The 19,338-nt window shown below is 49.1% G+C and overlaps 1 protein-coding gene across 1 annotated transcript in view; it reads left to right on the top strand.

The window, feature by feature from the left end:
* Positions 1-764: 764 nt before the first annotated feature.
* qless (decaprenyl diphosphate synthase subunit 1 qless) overlaps positions 765-19,338 on the top strand; it is a 49,119-nt gene continuing 30,545 nt past the window's right edge. Inside the window, exon 1 of the mRNA XM_084606560.1 lies at positions 765-945. Within this exon, the coding sequence (XP_084462686.1) occupies positions 811-945 (135 nt within the window). The 5' untranslated portion in view covers positions 765-810. The remainder of the gene's footprint in view (positions 946-19,338) is intronic.

The raw sequence follows: 19,338 nt of genomic DNA, 5'->3' as shown, positions 1-19,338 counted from the left end.
TCGTGGCCGGCTTGGTCAGCATGTAGGTACCTCAATCTCACGTGCAATGCAAGAACAAAGCGCATTGATTCATTTTGCTCTCTAAAAATGTTTCATTACATTCCATGCAGCATCCTGGCAGTATCTCCACTGTGATGTTTCTGCAATCAACTTTCAGCTTATTTTTTTTTTCCCCAGCCAGACGAAAATAAAGTACGGCTACCTAAGCGACTCGTAGATAAGCTGCATGCAATACGAATAGCATGGGTTAATAGCTGCAGCTGTTCTAGCTGTCAGCGCGACAGAAAAGAAAAGCAAACATGAATGGACAGCGAAAAATAAGCAGACCTTTTTCTCTGGTGGCGTATCAATGCAGCGATTGCATTTGCTGTCTTTCAGTTTAGAAGTGGTCTACAGATTTTAGTTTTATCGAACGATGACTCCGGAACCACTTTTGTGTGTGCTTAGGGAAAACTGATCGTATGGTATGTATGTCAGACCAGCTACGCGAATTGGTTCCACGTTCTGAGCACTACCTTAGAAGCCGCAGCATCAAGAGCTAAAAAGGACCGCCCCGCGAGAGCGCTGGGTGCGTCGCCCATCCGTTTTGTTACGTGTGACGGCAAACGAGCGCGTCCACTTTTACTCGTCGCGAAATCAGGAACAGGAAAACGCCGCGGCTGCTTCAAAAATGGTGACGCGCGCCATTCCCAGCCACCCAGCGCGCCACGCGCTTTCTGCGGAGCCCGCGAGATGGCGGGGCCTTTCAGCAGGGCGCGCGAGTAGTGAGGGCAGCCGATATTTTGCCATGCCAGTTCTCGCAAAGCCGCTATGGCTGCAGGGTCAGCTCCAAAGTTAACCGCGTTTGTGGACAAGCTCAGCAATTGTACCAAGTGTTTGCGCTTGCCAAGACTAAGTTCACACAACGTGCGGTGGCAACATGCGTCGTGGTTTGCTCTCCGGCAGGTAGGAGTGCTCCGCCGGGCAGCTTTGCATCGTCCTTTTTGCACATGTACTACACCAGCGAAGGCTAAGCCTACCTCTCGACGTCGTCTGCTCTTGTGGTTTCACCTTTGGAGCTTCGATCAGCCGCGTTCTGTGTGCATGTGGTTTATGCGTGCCCGCCGTGGCCCTAAACCTGTTCGTGCAACGCACAAGTAAGTCTCAGCGCATGTAACGCCTTTCTCGGGGCCGTTCACGAGATTGCAGCGAGCTGGATGTCACGAAGTGATGCGGATGCGCCTAGCAGGTTAATTCATGTAAGTAGGGCTGCGTGTCTGCCTCGACCGCGGCGTAGTTTGGCGCCCCAGGAGTTCGGTGATGCCTGACCTTGCCTCTGGAACAACGCAGACAGCTCCCATTCCAAACGATTCGGCGTACGCCACGTTCAGACGATCCATATTAAGCCTACGCCGTGCGAGGAGGATGCGAACGATTCTTCCCGTTCTGAACTTGAACTTGTTCACGGATCGTTGCCACGACGATGGCCCAGCACAAAAAGCAGTTCGGGGCCACGCAGGCACTCAGTCGCCGCGTTAAACGCCTCGCGTTTTCTCGTAACCGGCCTGTCGATTGCAGTTAGGCTGCACAGCTAACAGGCTGGCCACATCCGCCGAGCGTAGTCAGCAGCTAAGGTCACCTGCCGGCTCGCTGTTGCAGCGTTTGTTGCCCGATCAGCGGCTGTCGACTGCAGGCTGGCCGCAATCGGGTCACCGTGCAGGAAGACTGCGATCTCGGGCCCGTTTCGAGAAACGTGTCATTTGTCTCCCTTCCCTCCTTGCACTGGGAGCAGCAAGCGCAACGTCCAGGCGTCGGTTTTGCGCTAGCCTGCAGGCACCGCCGCGCTATCAGACGGCGGCGAACACGTGCGTCAGTTGTGCCGCTCGCTACGCTCTTTTCTTTTTATTTTGTTTTCGACTGAGGCTGCCTCCCCGATTGTACGCGGGTTATTCAGATGGTAGGTCTCGCGCGCCGACTGCGACCCTTGAATTCGACGACCGTATACGTGCGGTAAAACCATTCGTTCTGCTTTCGTTTCGCCCAAGATCACGCGTCTTGATATCTCAAAGGCGTGTGAGGGTCAGCCCGACATCAGCATCGTAAGCGCGCTTGCAGTGTACCTTGGATGAGGCCGTGTGTGTGCGTAGTACAAGGCGCCGCTGCGATCGCTGTGTCCGGTGATTTGCTGCGAGGCCAGTCGTGGTAAAAGTAGTATCATCCGACCGCCGTACGACGGAAGCAGGTTACATGTGGCGGAAACGGGTTAAAATCATTGATTTACGTTAGCACTGATTATATGGTGCTGATGTGGGTTCATTGTTTTGAGATAACGCTGCATGAATCTAAACAATGCTGTGACTTTATCATTTCATACACAAAAAAAAAATAATAATTGTAGCCATAGCCTGATTGCATGTATGTCTATTGCCAAGTTTCTAGTTGGTACTCATGCCTTCTTCAGAGTCATTTTTGTCCTTGCCACTCATGCATTGTGTCACGACTTTCACCCTCGGTATCTGGCTGTGACCTGGAAACTTTTGTGCCTTTTGATTACAACCAATGATTTTCCTGCGTACACCCCCTAAATTTGTGTTATTTTGTGTGTGTGTGTCACAAATTAATTTGTGCAGAAATTCGTTTCTAGTACCGGACTGGCTTATTTTTCAAACAATAGTTGCAGAGTAAGGCTGGTCTCGCCTAGTATGTGCAGAGACGCATGAGTCATCTATGAGCGTACCTTGACATACTACCCCTAACCGCAACAATGACAGCAGAAAGATGGCGAACCTGGCCATGTCTTCTCAGTTGAGGCAGGCTGTAGGAGGCGAGGACAATACGGTTCGTCCCTTTCGAAAGCCTAGAAGATGCTAGCACTTGCAGCGAGGGACGTCGTTTCCTGGAAAAGCACGTGCAGCGAAGCCCTCCCCTGTTTTCCCGAGGCATCCCGGCGAAAATGGCGATCGAGGAGGCTTCGCGCATGCGCTGTAGCGCTAATTGAAAAGGGTCCCTTCCCCGGCAAACCTTGATTAAAACCGCCTTAACATACAGTGGCTGCCAAACTTCTTGTTGATATCGGAATCTTTTCGAAGCCAAAGTGTAGTGTCTGTCGGGGTACCCCGTTCCTTCCGTCTTTTGCGAGATTTGGGTCGTGACTGCGGTTTATCGCGATACTGTTGGCCTTCTGTCTACGCTGCAGTTATCGCTGCGATAACGCCTTGTGTGCAGCATCTCGGATGACGTCACGCGGCTTGCGAGATTCAGCAGGCATTCCGCATTCTTCCCTGATCTGTGCCTATTAATCTAGGCTGTCATCTGAAGTATGTGTCTTCCGTGCAACGAAATGGGAGTGTAGTATAATGTCCCGCATCTGTTTTTTTTTTTTTTTTTTTTAATTTACGCTGCAATGCAGCGGCTGTCGATTTAAGCGCCACACTGTGCCACTTCACCCAAGTTAGTTTGAAAGCCACTTTGAGGTGCAGGACAGACTCATCATGATCACCAGCCTGACTATACCTAGTGCAGGGCGAAGGTCTCTTCCATATCCCTCCGATTAAACCTGTCCTGTGTCAGTTGCATCCATTTCATCGTACCAGCTTTCTGCCGCCCCTTGCTACGCTTGCCTTCCCTTGGAATACACTGTCCCCTAAGGGTCCATCCGTTATCCTCTCTTCGCGCTTTGTGCCCTGCCTATGTTTGTTTTTACTGCTTGATTTCAATTAGGATGTCATTAAAAGTTTGTTCTCTTACCCGCTGGGCACGCTTCCGATCTCTTACACCTACCATTTTCGTTCCATGAACTCTGAGTAGTCTTCAATTTGAGTTTAACTCTTCTCGTTATCCTGTATGTTTATGTCCCGTAGATAAGTACCATGCAGATGTTATATACTTTCTTCTTGAGGGATATTGGTAATCTGCCAATCATGATCTGGTATTACTGGCCGAATTCACTCCTTCCCAATTTGATTCTTTATATTTCCATTTCGTGATCCGGATCTGCGGTTATTACTTGTTCCTAAGTAGACTTATTCCCTTACCACTTCCAGCTATTTGCTACATATTGCAGGCTGCTGATCATTTCCGAGGCTGTTGAACATTACCTTAATCATTTGCATGTTGGTTTCAAGCTATTTTCTTTTTAGACATTTTGCTATTTGCAGAGTGCATTTTGTGGGGTTCCCGTGCACACTTAAAAGGTGCGAAGACGCCAGTTATTCGATTCTGTTTTGTTCGAATCCCCTGTTTGAGTGGTGCCAGATCTCAGTGTGTAACCCGGGATTGATCCCGGCCACCTTGAGGGTATGTGTGAAGACATTCTACCGGAGCGTCCTTTTGCTTTTCAATCATTTCGTCTGTAACGCGACACTATAGGTGTTCAGCGATCGCGGTGATATCCGAGGATATCCAGTTGCTCATAGGAATGTGAAGGGAAAAAACTCTCTGTAGGTGACACGCACAAAAAGAAAGGGAAAAAAAAAAAAGAGGTGGCGTACGAAGCAATGCTGAAGTAACGCAATGTTGTCAGACTCCATTCTTCATACAGTCCGGCGTTGTGGGCGGAAGATTATGGGCATATGGCTATACAGGCGAGAGTTTGCAGATAACACATGACAAGGCGCAGATCGGTCGATGAGTTGACATCACGAGACCACGTAACATGGCAGGGAGCTGCCAAATCGGGTTGCCCCAACCGATGGGACTCGAACCCACCGGGACCATTGAACCTCCTGTCAGACACCTACTGCATCTAGGGCATGTATTTCCATTTGTACGGTTTGGTGCGACTCCGCTTTTCGTCGACGCTGAGCGGTCTTTCATGTAATGTGGTATATATAGCTTACGACTGTCCTCTAATGACACCTGTGAGGTTATAGAGGTACAAACTAAAGTATCAGCGATTAAGGAAGTAGCAAAGGGCATGTACGGGTACCGTTAAAGGTACGCTATCAATGCTGGGCTCAGATGCCGGCAACGACTACCTCATCAGCCTTCTTTTAGCCACTGCCCCATCCATCGCTGTCATTGGAAAACCAAAGCAACGAAAGTAAATTCGCCTCATTCTAACATGCGTATGCCCGCATGATGAAGCCTGTCTGGGTTTTTTTTTTTCTCTCTCTCTCTCTCTCTCTCTCTGCTTTACAAGAATTTCCTGTACGCTCCACAAAAGTCCTATATTTTATCGTTTCGCAGAGACGATCGTAACATCGTCACTTCGTTTTGATAAATGTTTCTGATATAGAAACAGCCGGGCGTTGTCTTCGAAATGGGCAACCACCTTTCTCACCTGCCTACGCCGGTCTCATGGAGAGCAAGCGCGAAGAACACGCCAGCGCAAACTCCCACGTGTTTTCATTGTCATAGTTCCATGCATTGTACCTATTTCCAAAAAGTTTAGGAAGAACCGGTTCCGCTGCGACTTCCACCGTCGCACGAGGGATAGGCTTCTCAAGCGTTTCCATCACAAACCGCGGCAGTCAGTGAACCAGCAGTGATTATTTGCCCCAGGAGTACCTTACAAGTGGAGGTCTGAGTAATATCCTGCGCGTGCTTCGGCTGCTATTTTTGCTGATCGTGCTGGGTGAAAACTGCGAGGGGAGTAGAAAGGTGGAGAGTCCCATGCACCTGTTCTTCTGTGGACGACGTTTCCTCAGTCAGTGACACCATGAATTTCAGGACAATCAATAGGTATACTGTGCTCTTCCCAATGGTGCCTGTCTGCACCTGCCTTTATACAGGTCAGGTTCGCCAACATTGTCAGTGCAGGGTGAAAGCATTTTCTTTGCGCTACGTTCCTAAAATACAAATGCACTAACTCGCCCAATTCAGCATTCTTGTGCAGGGTGAAAGGTTTCTGAGATGTCTCTACTCACGCCTGTCTGCACTGGCAAGCGAAAGCGGACCCAGAGGCCACTCTCGCATTATTAGAAGAAACGAACAGACGCAAATTCCCCTCTCTAAATAAACTGAAATGTCTCCAGTTGACTTCAAGGTGACTCATGGAGAGGCGTGGAAAATACCACCCCTTCGTATGTAAAGAAGAGGATGAAAGGGGTGGAGATTGTCTAGGGCCTTACTTCTCCAGCAGATTTTCCGTGAATTCGTCAGGCTCACTCCCTGTCACGTTTCGCGAATCGCCAGCGTGAATGCGCCGGGAAGAGGCATCTGCATCTTTTTTTATCCAGAAAGAAAAAAAGTGTGGTGTGTGTATGTGGGGGGAGGGGGAGGCATGCCTGTGCACGTTGCCTGTATCAGTGCGGACAAGAGCAAACAGAGCAGGCTATTTCCTTCTAGACGTTTTCATGCTTTGCATAGTCGAAACAGGCACTAATGGTATATGCGAACCGGTAGTAGACCCTAAAGTCTTTAGTAGACGCCAGTGCCCTTTAACTTGGGCAAATATTGTTTTCTTATCTCTGGTGCAGAAGGCTCGATTTTAATTTGAACGGGAAAAAGCGTGCTCCGTTTACTTATGTCGGCACCTGTACGTGTCCTGCTCTAATGACGCCTATTTAGGGCGCCTTGTCCCTGTAATTTGTGACCTAAATATAATAAATAACAGTCGGCGTTCAGACTTGTAAGCTATTCAGAAGTAGCTGGTTTGTACACTAATCAATTATTAACAGTTTCTGGCCGCCTCGGTGATTTAAGATGTGATTAGGCAAAGGGTGACTAATGGAATGTATAAAGCTCCCTTTCTCCTTGTAGCCAAACCTGTTTGGGGCGGAAATTAGATGCAGTGTAGGAGAGGTCTATTGTGACAATAATGGACATGTCCATTTCCTGCACCCCTCTTCCTTATGTTGCTGCAGCAATTATGGGATTAAGAGCCCCTCAGCAAAACCAATGCCTTGCAAATGCTATTCATACTGCTTCCCCCGCCCCTACTTCCTCCTGGTTTTCAATAGGAAAGGAATTTCGCTTTCCGAGTTTGTGTATAACATCAGGCTTAATTATAAAAGTATTCTGCCCTGCAACTTCTGCCCCCAAAACACGTTTGGCCGCCATGGTGAATGGGTTTTTGCTGTGCGGAGAAGCTGACTTCCAGAGTTTTTCAAAGGGTCCCTGGGAAAATGTCACCGGAAAAAAAGGCCCCTGAGAAAACAGCAACCAGGAATAAAAGTCCCCAAGGCGAAAATGGGCCTTACGAATGAATTCTTCTAGAATGATTTCGGCAAAAAAATTTTACATTTTGTTGCATTTTATCTTGACTTTGAGAATAGATGTATCCATAATTTGGGATCTAGGTCCTCTGGCGCCTGACATGATTGCAAGCACTGCAGAAGGTATTGTAATAAAGCATGATGAAAGCCCGTCTAAAGTGCAGTATATGGTCCTGAGCTCCATAGCTCAATAAGCACCCATTAAGACACGTCTAATCGGCTGGTTATATTACTGTGAGAGGTGCTACCGACTTAGCGCGTGGTAGTCTTGAGGCCCAGCCCACAACAGAAGGCGTGACTTGACACACTCGCCAGTCTTACGTCGATAACAGGGAGCAGACCCATCCTTAACAGGTCGTTGACCGTGGCCACGTGCACTAAAGCACTGTTTCAGGCGTCTGACCAACCGAATCAGTGGTCAGCGCACCCTTTCTCATATCAAGTGAAGACACGGCGCTGTTACTTTCAGTTGCCGTAATTTTTTTATATATATATGAACGCCCAACATCGGTTCAACGTTAGGCCACTTGCAGCTCGTCACGGGGATGAGCCGGCAACTAATCGTCAGTGACATGCTTAGCCCCTGCTTGAAGTTAGAGCAGGCTAACACCCTTTTGGGGACATTTTTTCCTACTTCGCATGGTGGGGACTTTTCTTGGCGGAGATGTTTTTTCCGGGTACGTTTTTACCGGAACCCTATCATCGCATATCCCGCGTTATCTTTCGCATGTCAAAAAGTTGCTAGTAACTACACAAGCACTCGTACATTCTTGTTATTCATAATTGGCTAAGGTGGTAGTATTGGCCTCGAGATCGAGCAGAGTCGCCACCTAGCGTCATAGTGGCGAACCCTACCCAGTGTGGATGCGTGTTCGCGTCGCGTGCCAGCCCGAAGGGATTTACGTGCGCGCGTGCGGCGTGTACAAGGGTGATTTTTGTTTGTTTCGCGGTTCCTGTGCGCTTTTGCTTACTTATTTGCCCTTAGAAAAGAAAATAACCAGGCTATTACCCTACGCTTCATTAAAAGAAAAATACTTGTCCGTATTGAGTATGTCACGCTGGAAAGGACATATCATCAGTCACGGTCTTCGGATTCTTTGACAAGCGGTTGCTTCAAACGAAGCGCTGCTTTTGCTAGGCGCCGAGTCAAAGCAAAAAAAGGTTGCTGCCTTCAATACAACCTAATGCAAAAGCTCAAATATTGTATATTCCCGTTTCTGTTTGGAATAACGCAACTGCTGAAACATGCGACCGCAGACTGCTGCATAGCAAAATCAAGTTTGAACAAGCCACTCTGTGCCTTCGGTATTCACGATAAAGTTGTCTGAGTACTTTTTTTTTTGCTGTTATCATCATCATCATCATCATTTATTAACCCTTAAAGGTCCCGTTCGGGACATTACATAAGGGGGGGCGGGTGTAGTATGTTCAGCAGTCATACATGATCATAAATATAAAAGTAATATAGAAGTATAGAAAGAAAAAGAAGTATAGAAACCTCTGTTGCGTTGTCTCAGTGGTAGGGCGCTCGACTGCTAATTTCGAGAACGGGGGGTTCGATCCCGGCTGTTTCGAAAGGCGCTCCTCGGCTGTGGAATTTGACTGCACGTTAAACAATCCCAAGTGGTCAACGACACCGAGGCCCGCCCTTACATCATCCGTCATATACCCGATGTCGCACGTTAAACCCATATATGCATTTCATTTCTTCTTTTTTTTTTTCTTTTTTTTTTCCGTTGAAGGATTCTGCGCATCTGTAAAAGCTGGTAATGAGCACAATTCGCTTTAGAGAAATGTTAGAACGTTTGAGAAACAAATCTTCGCAGCACCTGTTACACTAAATATTACATTATACTCATAGAACAATGTACACTGGTAGCCCATTAGAATCATATTAGAACCCATTTTCGTCTGTGCTGTCTTTCGAGCAAATTGGTTGTGTCTGACAAGGGGAGTAAAATAGCTTTATATGGGCTTAACCATCGATGTTTAGTCGGGAATAAATACATATTTATAGTCTCATGATAAGATGAACTCCATTTCTTTCAGGATAGTTTTATATCCGGCACCTACGGCTTAAAAATATTTACAATAGTAAAGAAATCTTCAGCCTTCAAAATTTCTTGCCAGAACATGACGGCGACCAAGCACAGTTTTTACGATGTCTTCGCAGCTACTCATTCGTAGCTTGCACTTTAACGTTACTGAAAATTAATCGCTGATAGTCCTAAATTTTGTCAAGTGTGTAAAAGCTCTGTCACACGGGGAAATTCATTGTCATTGGAAAAAAATTACACTACTAACCTACCATTTATAAACATCCTTATACTTCCTTATAGTTCCCTCAGTTTCAGGAAATCATTTAGAGTCATTTCACAGCGCAGCACCAAATTATCTGCCGCAAGAAGCATCCGCCTTGTTGTGCGCTCGGCAAACTCAGTCTACTCACCGCTCTACACGTGAGCAGTCAGCTTTCCTGTGCGGCGAGGTTTCCTGTGCAGTGTCGGCGTAATCTCATTTTTGGGAAATACTTGTGCCTGGTTGTCTAGCCAGAGTTGATGTCCACTCAGTCTACAGCAACCCGACGGGCAGTACGCTGTCAGTGCTGCATTTCACCTGCATAATCATGGAGTCAAATACGATATAATGAACCATGCCGCATCGATTCAACCTAAATCACTGCAGGTCAGAGCACGAACCTTGATCTGCGTGGGCTTGACACTAAATTTGCCTGTCTCATTCGTATAAGACACGCGCAAACTGTTGAAGAGGCGATATCTTATGTTCAGGCCCAAGTATCAGGCCTGTGAGCGCCGTACAACGCATAAGGCGTGCAAAGCGATGCCAGTAAACCTAAAGACGGGCGGTTGCGTGCCTTGCTTTCCTAAAATCCAAGGTTTTTTTTTTATTATTTATTTATTTATTTATTTTATTTTTTTGCCGCATTGGCGAAATCCACGGATCTTTTTATGCTTCGTGCAATATTGGAGCACTCTAGACAGTATATTGCTAATACGTTGCTTAAGACACGTTTTCATCGCCAACATACTCGCCGTAAACTCAGAAGCAGGCATACGCCGCGTGCGTTTCTCCGAGCGCCGCCGGCTGACGATCCCCACTATCGGAGCGACGGTGGCGCCACGGTCGATCTCGCGGCGAATAAGCCAAGGGGCAGCTTAAGCTTCGCCTGAGTAGACAAGAAGCGCCTTTAACACTACCCTTTCATTGCGTGACTTTTCACAATTTTTCTTCTCTCTCAGTTCAATTTTAACATTAACATCTGCACATATCCCAAACACACGTTAGTAAGTTAACTTACCACGACGCGTTCACTAGGTACTCGTGTAGTATACGCTTAGTACCAAACATTCTTCGTGGCATATGCGTTGCGTGCCCGTCTGGCAGAGGACCTGGGCTTGAACCCCAATGGCGACAAATTTATTTCATGAAGTACTTCTAGTTTCGGAAAGACCTCAGTTAGAGGACCGTCCTCGCCAATTTTGTTTTCATTTGATCCCATCCCCAATCCCGCACGAGGTTATGGCTTATGACGTCATAACCCTGTCGACCAATCAGGATTTTTCCGCGCGAATGTTTCCAACAAGCGGTGCCGACTACTACGCTGACCAACGTATTTAAATACGTTGACACTGGCGGTATAGTGCTCTAGTTTCAACGAAAATATTCACTGTCACGTCGGCCACGAGGGGCGTCGCCGTCGCGAATGCAGCCGCGTGGAGCACCCCGCGTTGTGCGCTAAAAGCTTTATTTTCGTCTATGTACACCTCTACACGGTGTCTGTCACGACCGGATGTCAAGCCTTTCATTTGGAAGCAAAAAGAGAGAGAAAAAAAAAAACGCATAACGGCTCAACCACTCGGATTACGAGAGGCCGATGGAGCAGCTGCGGTTTGTTCACAACATACGCTTGTTCGTATGACGGGACTATGCTTCTGAGCAGAGTCAAGGTACAGTGAACTAGAATATTAGTTTACTGTAGTCAAGGTTTGGGCGAGTTAGTGCGGCATGCTGTGGTAGAAAATTGCGCTACAGGGATAAACGTGGACTGTGAAAGAAAACATACACGCAAGCCCCAACTTTGAACTTTAATGCCCAGCTGCCCATATGTGGCAGCGTAGTCGAGGCTACGTCACTAAAGGTGGCGAATTTCAAATAAACTCTAGTTTCGCCTCTGTCTCAAAAAGAAAAGAGAAAAAAAAAATTGTTCCCGCAAACATTTTTTGTTTGTTTGTTTTTTTTTTTTTTATACCAGACCTGACGCAATTGGCTCAGTATGCCTGCGTAAGCTCGCTGAAGGTATTTATACGCTCTCTCGAGTCGTCCAGGCCCGAGTCTGCCGCCGCCGCCGCCGCCCGGTTTATTTAGTCCTCGGGCGTGGACGTTGGCCTCGTTGCTAGGATTTCCGCGGTGTGCAGGCACCCAGATGGGATGGTTCAGGAGAAATCGATTCTAGCATGCGGTATGCGTTTCCATGAATCCTGTAGTGTTTACGCGATATCCCTTGCACATTGTTTGTCCCAAGTATTAAAAAAGTAAGTACGTAAAGTAAGAAAAGATGTAGCAAGAGTCCAAGCTGTTTTGGTGACGTTGGAGGGCGGTCGTGTGCAAGCGTGCAAAAGCAACAAAAACGCACATACGCAAACAAAAGGAATCCTGACATGCTGTTTTTTTTTTTTTTTTTTTTTCGCTGTATCGTCGGAAAACAATATTCTGCTCGCCCATTAGGCTTTAGGCATACTAAGTTCTGACTGCGAAATCAGGAGCGCATCAGTAGCTGTGAAGGGCCTTATCTCGGCCTCGAGGCGATTGTGAGCGTTGATCAAATCGTCGACAGACAGCTCATAGATCTTCTTTTTTTTTTTTTCGATTGTCGGTGTTTCTTATCTGATCGTCACTTTCTCTGCGCCCTTAGTACATACTATATCACAGCTGAGACCTCGCGGCCGACCCCCAGACGTGTCGAGGCAATGAAGATGAGCTGATTGCTTGCCTTGAGAGGAAACGCCAGGAAGGTCGCGCACTTGCTCACGGTCCTGCGGTTCGTGCCATGCGCTGATGTGGATTCGGTGCATCGCTTATGCTACAAACTATGCACCAGCAACACGATCAGAACTACCACGAGTGCAGGAAGTGTATTGTGCTCAAATTTTCTCTAGGCGTATGTTGAATATACATCAGGAGGCGAAATACCGTGCCACCTATGCATTAATGCTCGCGGATGTCCAGGTCATGATTTGCTAATTTGGATTCTAATCATGTAACCTGCCAGTTTTCTAAGTAATAATAACTGGTTCACAGGAAAAGAAAGGCGCTGTATCTGTCACACTTGTGGGAGAGGAGGATGGGAGTAAAAGTGGAAAGGGAAAAAAGGTTAGTGGAGGACTGCGGAGTAATTTCGACTACCCGGGATCTTCAACGTGCACTGACATCGCAGACTCCCCTGATGGGGCTGGGACAGGTCGGTCACCGCCGCTTGCGGCGGGAGCTAGCCTGCCACCTAATTTTTATCTGTTGTAGGCCGTCATTGCACCCGCCACCGCTTAGGTGGCGGACGACGGCCGTTGTTGCGGCGCGCGTCTTTCTCCCCCTCTTCCTTTTCTTATCTATTTTCTCTTCTGTCTGCATGAGGCAACGGAGGCGGCTCAGCTACAGAGCCAGTAGCAGGCCCGTGCATTTTCTTTTCCTTCTTCCTACAGCCACAACAACGTCACTGACATCGCACAGCAAATGGACGCCTCTCCTTTTTGCATCGATCGAAACACAGCCGCCGCCGGTTGGGGTCGAATCCGGGAGCTCCGGCGCAGTAGGCGGGCATCATCTATGTGCCGAAATACCAGGGTTGTTTATAACCTTTACCCCTTTTTTATTGCCTGGACATAGCAACCTTGACGTAAACCGAAATACGTTACGTGGCTTGAGCCCGACAAGCATTGGGCAGTGTGTAGCTCGCTTAACTCACGCCGCCGTCAAGCATCGCTTCTTAGTTATTTCATCTTCCTGTTTTCAAGGATTTCTCGCGTTTAAGGCGTCTAACGAGATCGATCTCCTGGTCGCAGCGTGTCGACTGCATGTGGACGCGGCCGGCCGCTTTCCGCCGCCGCTTTGCATGGATCGCTTGCGCGGAGGGACGGGTCGGAGTTTGCAGTGGCGCTTGTGATCGCTACCTTTCGTGCCGTTACTTGTGATTCGGGTCTCCCGTCTTCTGTTCAAAAAACAAAATGTACGAAGTATGTACGTCACGAACAAAAATTCAGCCCTGTGGAGCCCTTTGATCGAATGCATCACTGCGAACACTGCTGTTGGGCTTCCTTGCGGCAGATGCTTTTTTTTTGTGGCATGGGTGTTAGTGGTAACGATGTGTTCGACACAGCAGCATCGGTCTTGCAGCAGAGCGAGAAGCCTTCATCACCACGGTAACTATTGTTTTCCCCCAGTTAACCACACCTATATAAGGTGCGTGAGCATTAATTGGTCGAACGCCATGAGCTTTCTTAGTTCGCCGTTTATACGCCTCTGTTACCCGCCCCGGTGGCCTCGTGATTAAGGCGCTCAGTTGCTGAGCCCGATGACGACTGTAATCCTGGCAGCGGCGGCTGCGCTTCGATGGAGCAGATACGCGAGACGCCCGTGAAATCAGCTACATTTCAGCGTACGGTAAGGAATAATAATAATAATTGGTTCACAGGAAGGGAAAGGCGCAGTTTCTGTCACACTTGCTCTGTGGACACCTGAACCGCGCCGTAAGGGAAGGAAGGAAGGTGGGAGTGAAAGTGGAAAGAGAGACAGGGGAGCCGGTAGTGGAGGGCTACAGAGTAATTTCGCCCACCTGGGGATCCTTAACGTGCGCTGACATCGCACAGCACACGAACGCCACTTCGTTTCGCCTCCATCGAAACACAGCCGCCGTGGTCGGGTTCGAACCCGGGAATTCCGGCACAGTAGTCGGGCGTCTTACCACTGCACCACTCCGGTAAGGAACCCCAGGTGGCCAAAAAATTCGCCGGTAGCACTCCACTACGCCTTCCCAGAGGCGTCCGTGTGCTGTGCGATGTCAGCGCACGTTAAAGATCCCCAGGTGGTCGAAATTACTCCGAAGCCCTCCACTACGGCTCCTCTTTCTCTTTCCACTTTCACTCCCACCTTCCCCCCTTCCCTTACGGTGCGGTTGAGGTGTCGACAGAAAACAAGTGAGACAGTTACCGCGCCTTTCCCTTCCTATAAATCTATCAATCTATGAATAAATCTATCATATAACCCACGTTCCGCCGTAAGAACACCGTACACTTTACCATATTGTCCGCGCCTCTCTGTTTGAGACGCAACTAGGCAGTCGCTTGTCGACCGTTAGAGCTTCATGAATCATGCCTGGTTATAGCTTACTCGTTCCGGCCAGCGCTTGCGTCAGAAGTAAAACACGACCGACCTTTTCGTACGGGACACAACACTAAGTCCGCGACTTATGTTACAAGCTTATGTTACAAGCTTCAAATCTGAACGCATTGTTGAGCACTGGCTGTTCTGTATGCTATTCTGTGACGTCGTTTGGAGTAAGTGGGCGGCTACATTCTTTCGTAAATGGTGCTGCCAACGCATACGGTGTTGTCACTGGTGACTCGCTGTTCTCAGGTGCAGTAGCAGCACTTCCGTATATTTGGAGACCATGCTTCTTATCAGTTCCATCATTTTTTTTTTTTTTTTTCCTTGCCGTTGTTCATCGTCGCTAGTCTGGTATGAGCTGTGCATACATTAGTTCCGTTCTGACACCGAAACAACCCCCTGGCTTCGCCCCTGCAGCCTAACCGGTACTCTTTTAATTCTATTATCCTACACATAGCCATCAGCGTACTGTCGTATAAATACCGAATTATGTGAAAGACCACCTGGAACAGTACAAGCGTGCTTGTATGCCTAACTATGGGCAGCACGCCTAACTTGAAATCGATAGGTCCTGGGAGGCAGCCTTCTCGGGAAATCTGAAATGCGATGCCCGAGTTTGCAACGCCTGCCATTTAGACCGTTTCATGCGGTGTCGTGGCGTCACACCACCCGGCGACCAGTCAATGCACGTCACCCTGCAACTATAACCGGCCAGATCCACACCCTTGATAATTTGCTCACAACGCTCCAACTCAGGCAACATAACGTTTTTTGGAGAGCAAAGCCTTTAACGTTATCGCGCTAAATTTGGATTTGAAGTGAGAGGCGCATAACGTTGTACTTCGCGCTGGGCACCTCAAACGCTGCGCGAGAGGAAAGCTGGAGTGAAAGAAGACGAAGAGAATGTGTCCATGTGTGAAAGGTTCTGCAACAATTTTCCGGAGTTCCCGGGCCGATTCCGACCGCCGGCGGCTGCGTTTCGATGGGGGCGAAACGGAGAGGCGTCCGTGTGATGTTCGATATCGGTACATATTAAAGATCCCCAAGTGGTCGAAATTACTCTAACCTTCCACTACGGCTCCTCTTTCTCTCTTTCCACTTTCACTCCCTACTTCCTTCCTTCCCTTACGGCGCTGGTCAGGTGCCCACAGAAACAGGTGTGACAGTTACTGCGGATTTGCTGACGGAAGGGGGCGGCGAGAGGCGAGGTGGAGGTGCAGTGGTCGCCGGCCGCGCGTCGGCCCGGATGCTGTAGACGCCGCTCGTTCCCTCGTTTGTGGAGGGGTTCGAATATTTCCGCGCGCGCGTTCCGGTCCCTGAGCGCGCGCTTCTTCGCCGCAGGTTTTTTCTCGCACTCGCGCGGAGTTGTTGCGAGTCCGATCCGGCCACCTCTCTGAATAGAGCGCGTTCATTTTATTGTTACTTTTTTCGCGGGCTGTGGTTGGGATTCCCCCCCTCCTCCTTGTGGGAAAATAGGACATTCCTTATCTGACACACTTTTATTCACGACGGCGACTAGGGCCCACCAGAAGCGGAGCAGAAAAGTAATACGTGCTGCTCACGAGCGTAGGGGAGGGCGAAGGCACGCGTCGCCGCGAGAGATGCTTCAGCGACGGCTGGCGCTGGCTTCCTCCAGAACAGCCGCCCGGCGTGATTGCGTCCCGACGGGGTGCTTCTCGGATGAGCGCTGGCTGCCTCCTCCTCCGTAGCTGGCCAGAGCTCCGAAGGCGCACTTGCGATCACGCTGCGGGGAAAACTTCCGCGCGTAATTTGTGCTTAGCCCCGGCCAAGGAGGCAACTCCGCCTCGGTACGTCGCGTACATTCATATTCACTCACTACGAGGCGTTTCTGTGGGGCGCTAAATTCAGTTTTGGTTGTCGACGGGCGTGTCTGCCTCCCGAATATAGAACCGTGGATTCGTGCGCGCGCGCAGATGCTCGGTTCCTTGTCACGGCGTTCGCGGAAAGGTTCAGGGTTCGCGCAGGTCACCCGCACTGCGGCGGCTTGGCGGACATGGCTCTCTGTTCCTGCTTGCGGTGACGTAGGTTCGGTGACCTGTCGCAAGTATCGCGACGTCAAGTTCATTTGCGCGAGCCTCTGTGGAAGATTGCGCTGCGAATGTAGACGACCCGGCCATGCGCCGCGTTCTCGGGCGATCGGATCGGTCGCAATGCGCGAGGAGCACTTTCACAGAGACACTTGTTGGTCACCGATGAACCGGACGGAGCTTTTCGCTTCGCCCGAATGGATACCAATCGAGCGCCCGCCGTCACCCTCCTCTCCAAAGAATATCCGATATCAGCTGCCCCATCTCCCCCTACGCACGTGCGAAGAGAAACGCGATCTGGAGGCAGCGTCAGGCGGATTCGGATTTGTAGTGACAAACTGAATACGTCGCTTGCCAAGCTGCGTCAGCTGACCTATACCAACCACGCGCAGTGAGAGGACGCTCTGCTAGCCGCTAACCCTGCCCTGGTTAAGTTAGAAGTGCAGAACCAGAGCCTGGATCGCTAAGGGTCGGAGTGCTGCAAGATAGCGGAGACAGATGCATCGAGGCACCCCATTACAAGAGCAACTGTAGCCATTCAAGTTTTGGTGCGAGAGCATCAGTGTATCCCATGATGAAAAACTTGGTGACAGTGGTGTCGGCGTCGACGACCTGAACTCTAGCAGCATAGAATCACTAGCATGGCTCTGTCGGATGTGGTAGTTGGTAGTCGACATGGCCGGGCAGTGTGGTAATTAGTCGGAGGTGATCGAAATAGCGCACTGGCGTCGATTTCTCTTTCGCTCATACAAGTCTCCTACAGACCTACGATTGGTCGACGGGTTATATTGACGTCACGCGGCCGACAATTTCTAAAGAGGAGAAAGACCAAGATTCCATAACATGCGAGGAGAGGGGCACTCTAGACCACGTAATTTGGGAATGTGCTGGCAGTCCGGGCGCTGAGCAAAATATAGATAGAGAAGCCTGAGAGACCTTGCTGCGGAGCGGGAACCGCGCTCAACAGCAACAAGCCATCCGCCTGGCGCTGAGGCCGTGAAGCAACAATGTATCTTCACCAGACCTTAGTTTGCGATGCCCCCTGAGTAGGGCTCCCTTAGGCCTGCGTGCCGGGGGGTCCAAAAAGGAGTCTCATTTCGGCGGAAATAAAACGTTTTGATGATGATGATGATGAAGGAGCTGCCAACCCGCACGGCTCCTTTCGTATGGAAGGTTTATCGAACACATGAGACCCTTGCACCCTCCCTGAAGCCTTACTGCCGCCTCGGAAAAATCCCGAACAGGCCTTTGGGAGGTTGGCACTGTAATGTACGCACTTCTCTGACTACATGACTATGGTGATTCCATTTTGAGTTCGAAACCTTCACCTGAAAGTAATGTCAACGGCTACAGTACGTCCCATGTGGTCTAAGTCACATGAAACAAAAATGGCTTTAATTTCTTTACATGGGCGATAGCATAATTATTTATCATGGTGTAGAAGGGTAACGTGCTCGCGGATGTTTCGCGTGAATCTCATTTATCGTTTGTGAATATTTTTTCCTCCCCAGACTTACATGCAGGCGATTTAAAAACTGTTTATCGCGACGTGAAACATTACGAAGCACAGTTTGTTTGCGTCGCAATCGCTTATCCCTCGCTCCGGCTTGCTTGTTTTTGTTGTTTAATTTATTTCTCCCTGTTCCGCCCGCGCTGTCATTTTGCCTTTGTCGTTCGCCTGGCTTGACCTTAGACAAACTGGGACTTCATTTTTTTTTTTCCTGTTCACTCCTCATTTTTCTCGTTACTTTCGAGGTGCCTTGAGAGGAAAATCCGGTCTCATCCACATTCCTTCAGCAGCGCGCGTTCTCCATGGGGAGAGAACTCGGGGCTTCGTCGTGCGCGGAGCATGCCGTTCAAGTGTCAAGCGCTGCCTCTTGCTTCCCTTGATTCTTCTTGGTTCCCGCTGCATCCTAACGTCTTGGACGCTCAAAGTTTTGAGCGAAAGTGGGCCCGCTGAAATGTTTTACCTCAGAAGCTGCAGCAGTGCGACGCCAGTTGCCCACTAAATAACATCGTTAAAAAATGCGTAGAGCAAAGTTTTCGGAATATTCACTCTTAAAGTAGATACACTAATAGATTTATCGAAAGGTGGTGAGTTACGAGTTCTGAATTCGCGAAGTATATTACGCATGAAGGGACCCACCGCTGTGGGTGACTACAAGGCTATAGGGCGCCCGACTGCTGAACCGAAGGGGGTTCAATTTCGGCCGCTTCTTGATGGAGGTAAAAATCGAACTACCCGTGTACTGTGCAATGTCAGTGCACGTTAAGGAACCTCAGGTGCTTGCGATTTCCTGAGTCGCTTTTGGGTCGTTAAGCCGCAGTTGAAGGCATACCTCTAAGTTGTTCGCCTTTCCGTTGGAAGAAAAAAAATATATATATACAACACCTGAAAAATAAGTATAACGTGGTTTCTGAATAAATTGTACAGTTTCAGCAGTGGCATACGAATTGTCTAAACGGAAAAGTTGAAATTTTTTGCGTTTATATAGTGTTGCAGGCGTTTCTTCGGGCACCGTTTTCTTTTTAGGTCATACTCCGCCACACTATTGTGCTGCCTTTTACGTCACGCTAATCACACCGATTGAATGCTGTCCGAGTGGAGCCGTCGAGCTCTCCAGCTGTTTACGCGGACTGCGTGCGTCTGCGCGAAATTCCAGTGTATACGGTGGTGCTCTTCGTATCATGCTCCAAGCGAAACTCGGTCAGTGCAGCGGGAAATCGCACCCGTGACCTCGATATGGAGTAAGTCT

This window comes from Amblyomma maculatum, chromosome 6, assembly GCF_055883805.1.
Source record: "Amblyomma maculatum isolate TAMU_Amacu chromosome 6, ASM5588380v1, whole genome shotgun sequence".
NCBI lineage: Eukaryota > Metazoa > Arthropoda > Arachnida > Ixodida > Ixodidae > Amblyomma > Amblyomma maculatum.
Note: the sequence above shows the minus strand (reverse complement) of the source record. Positions and strands in the feature narration are given on the sequence as shown.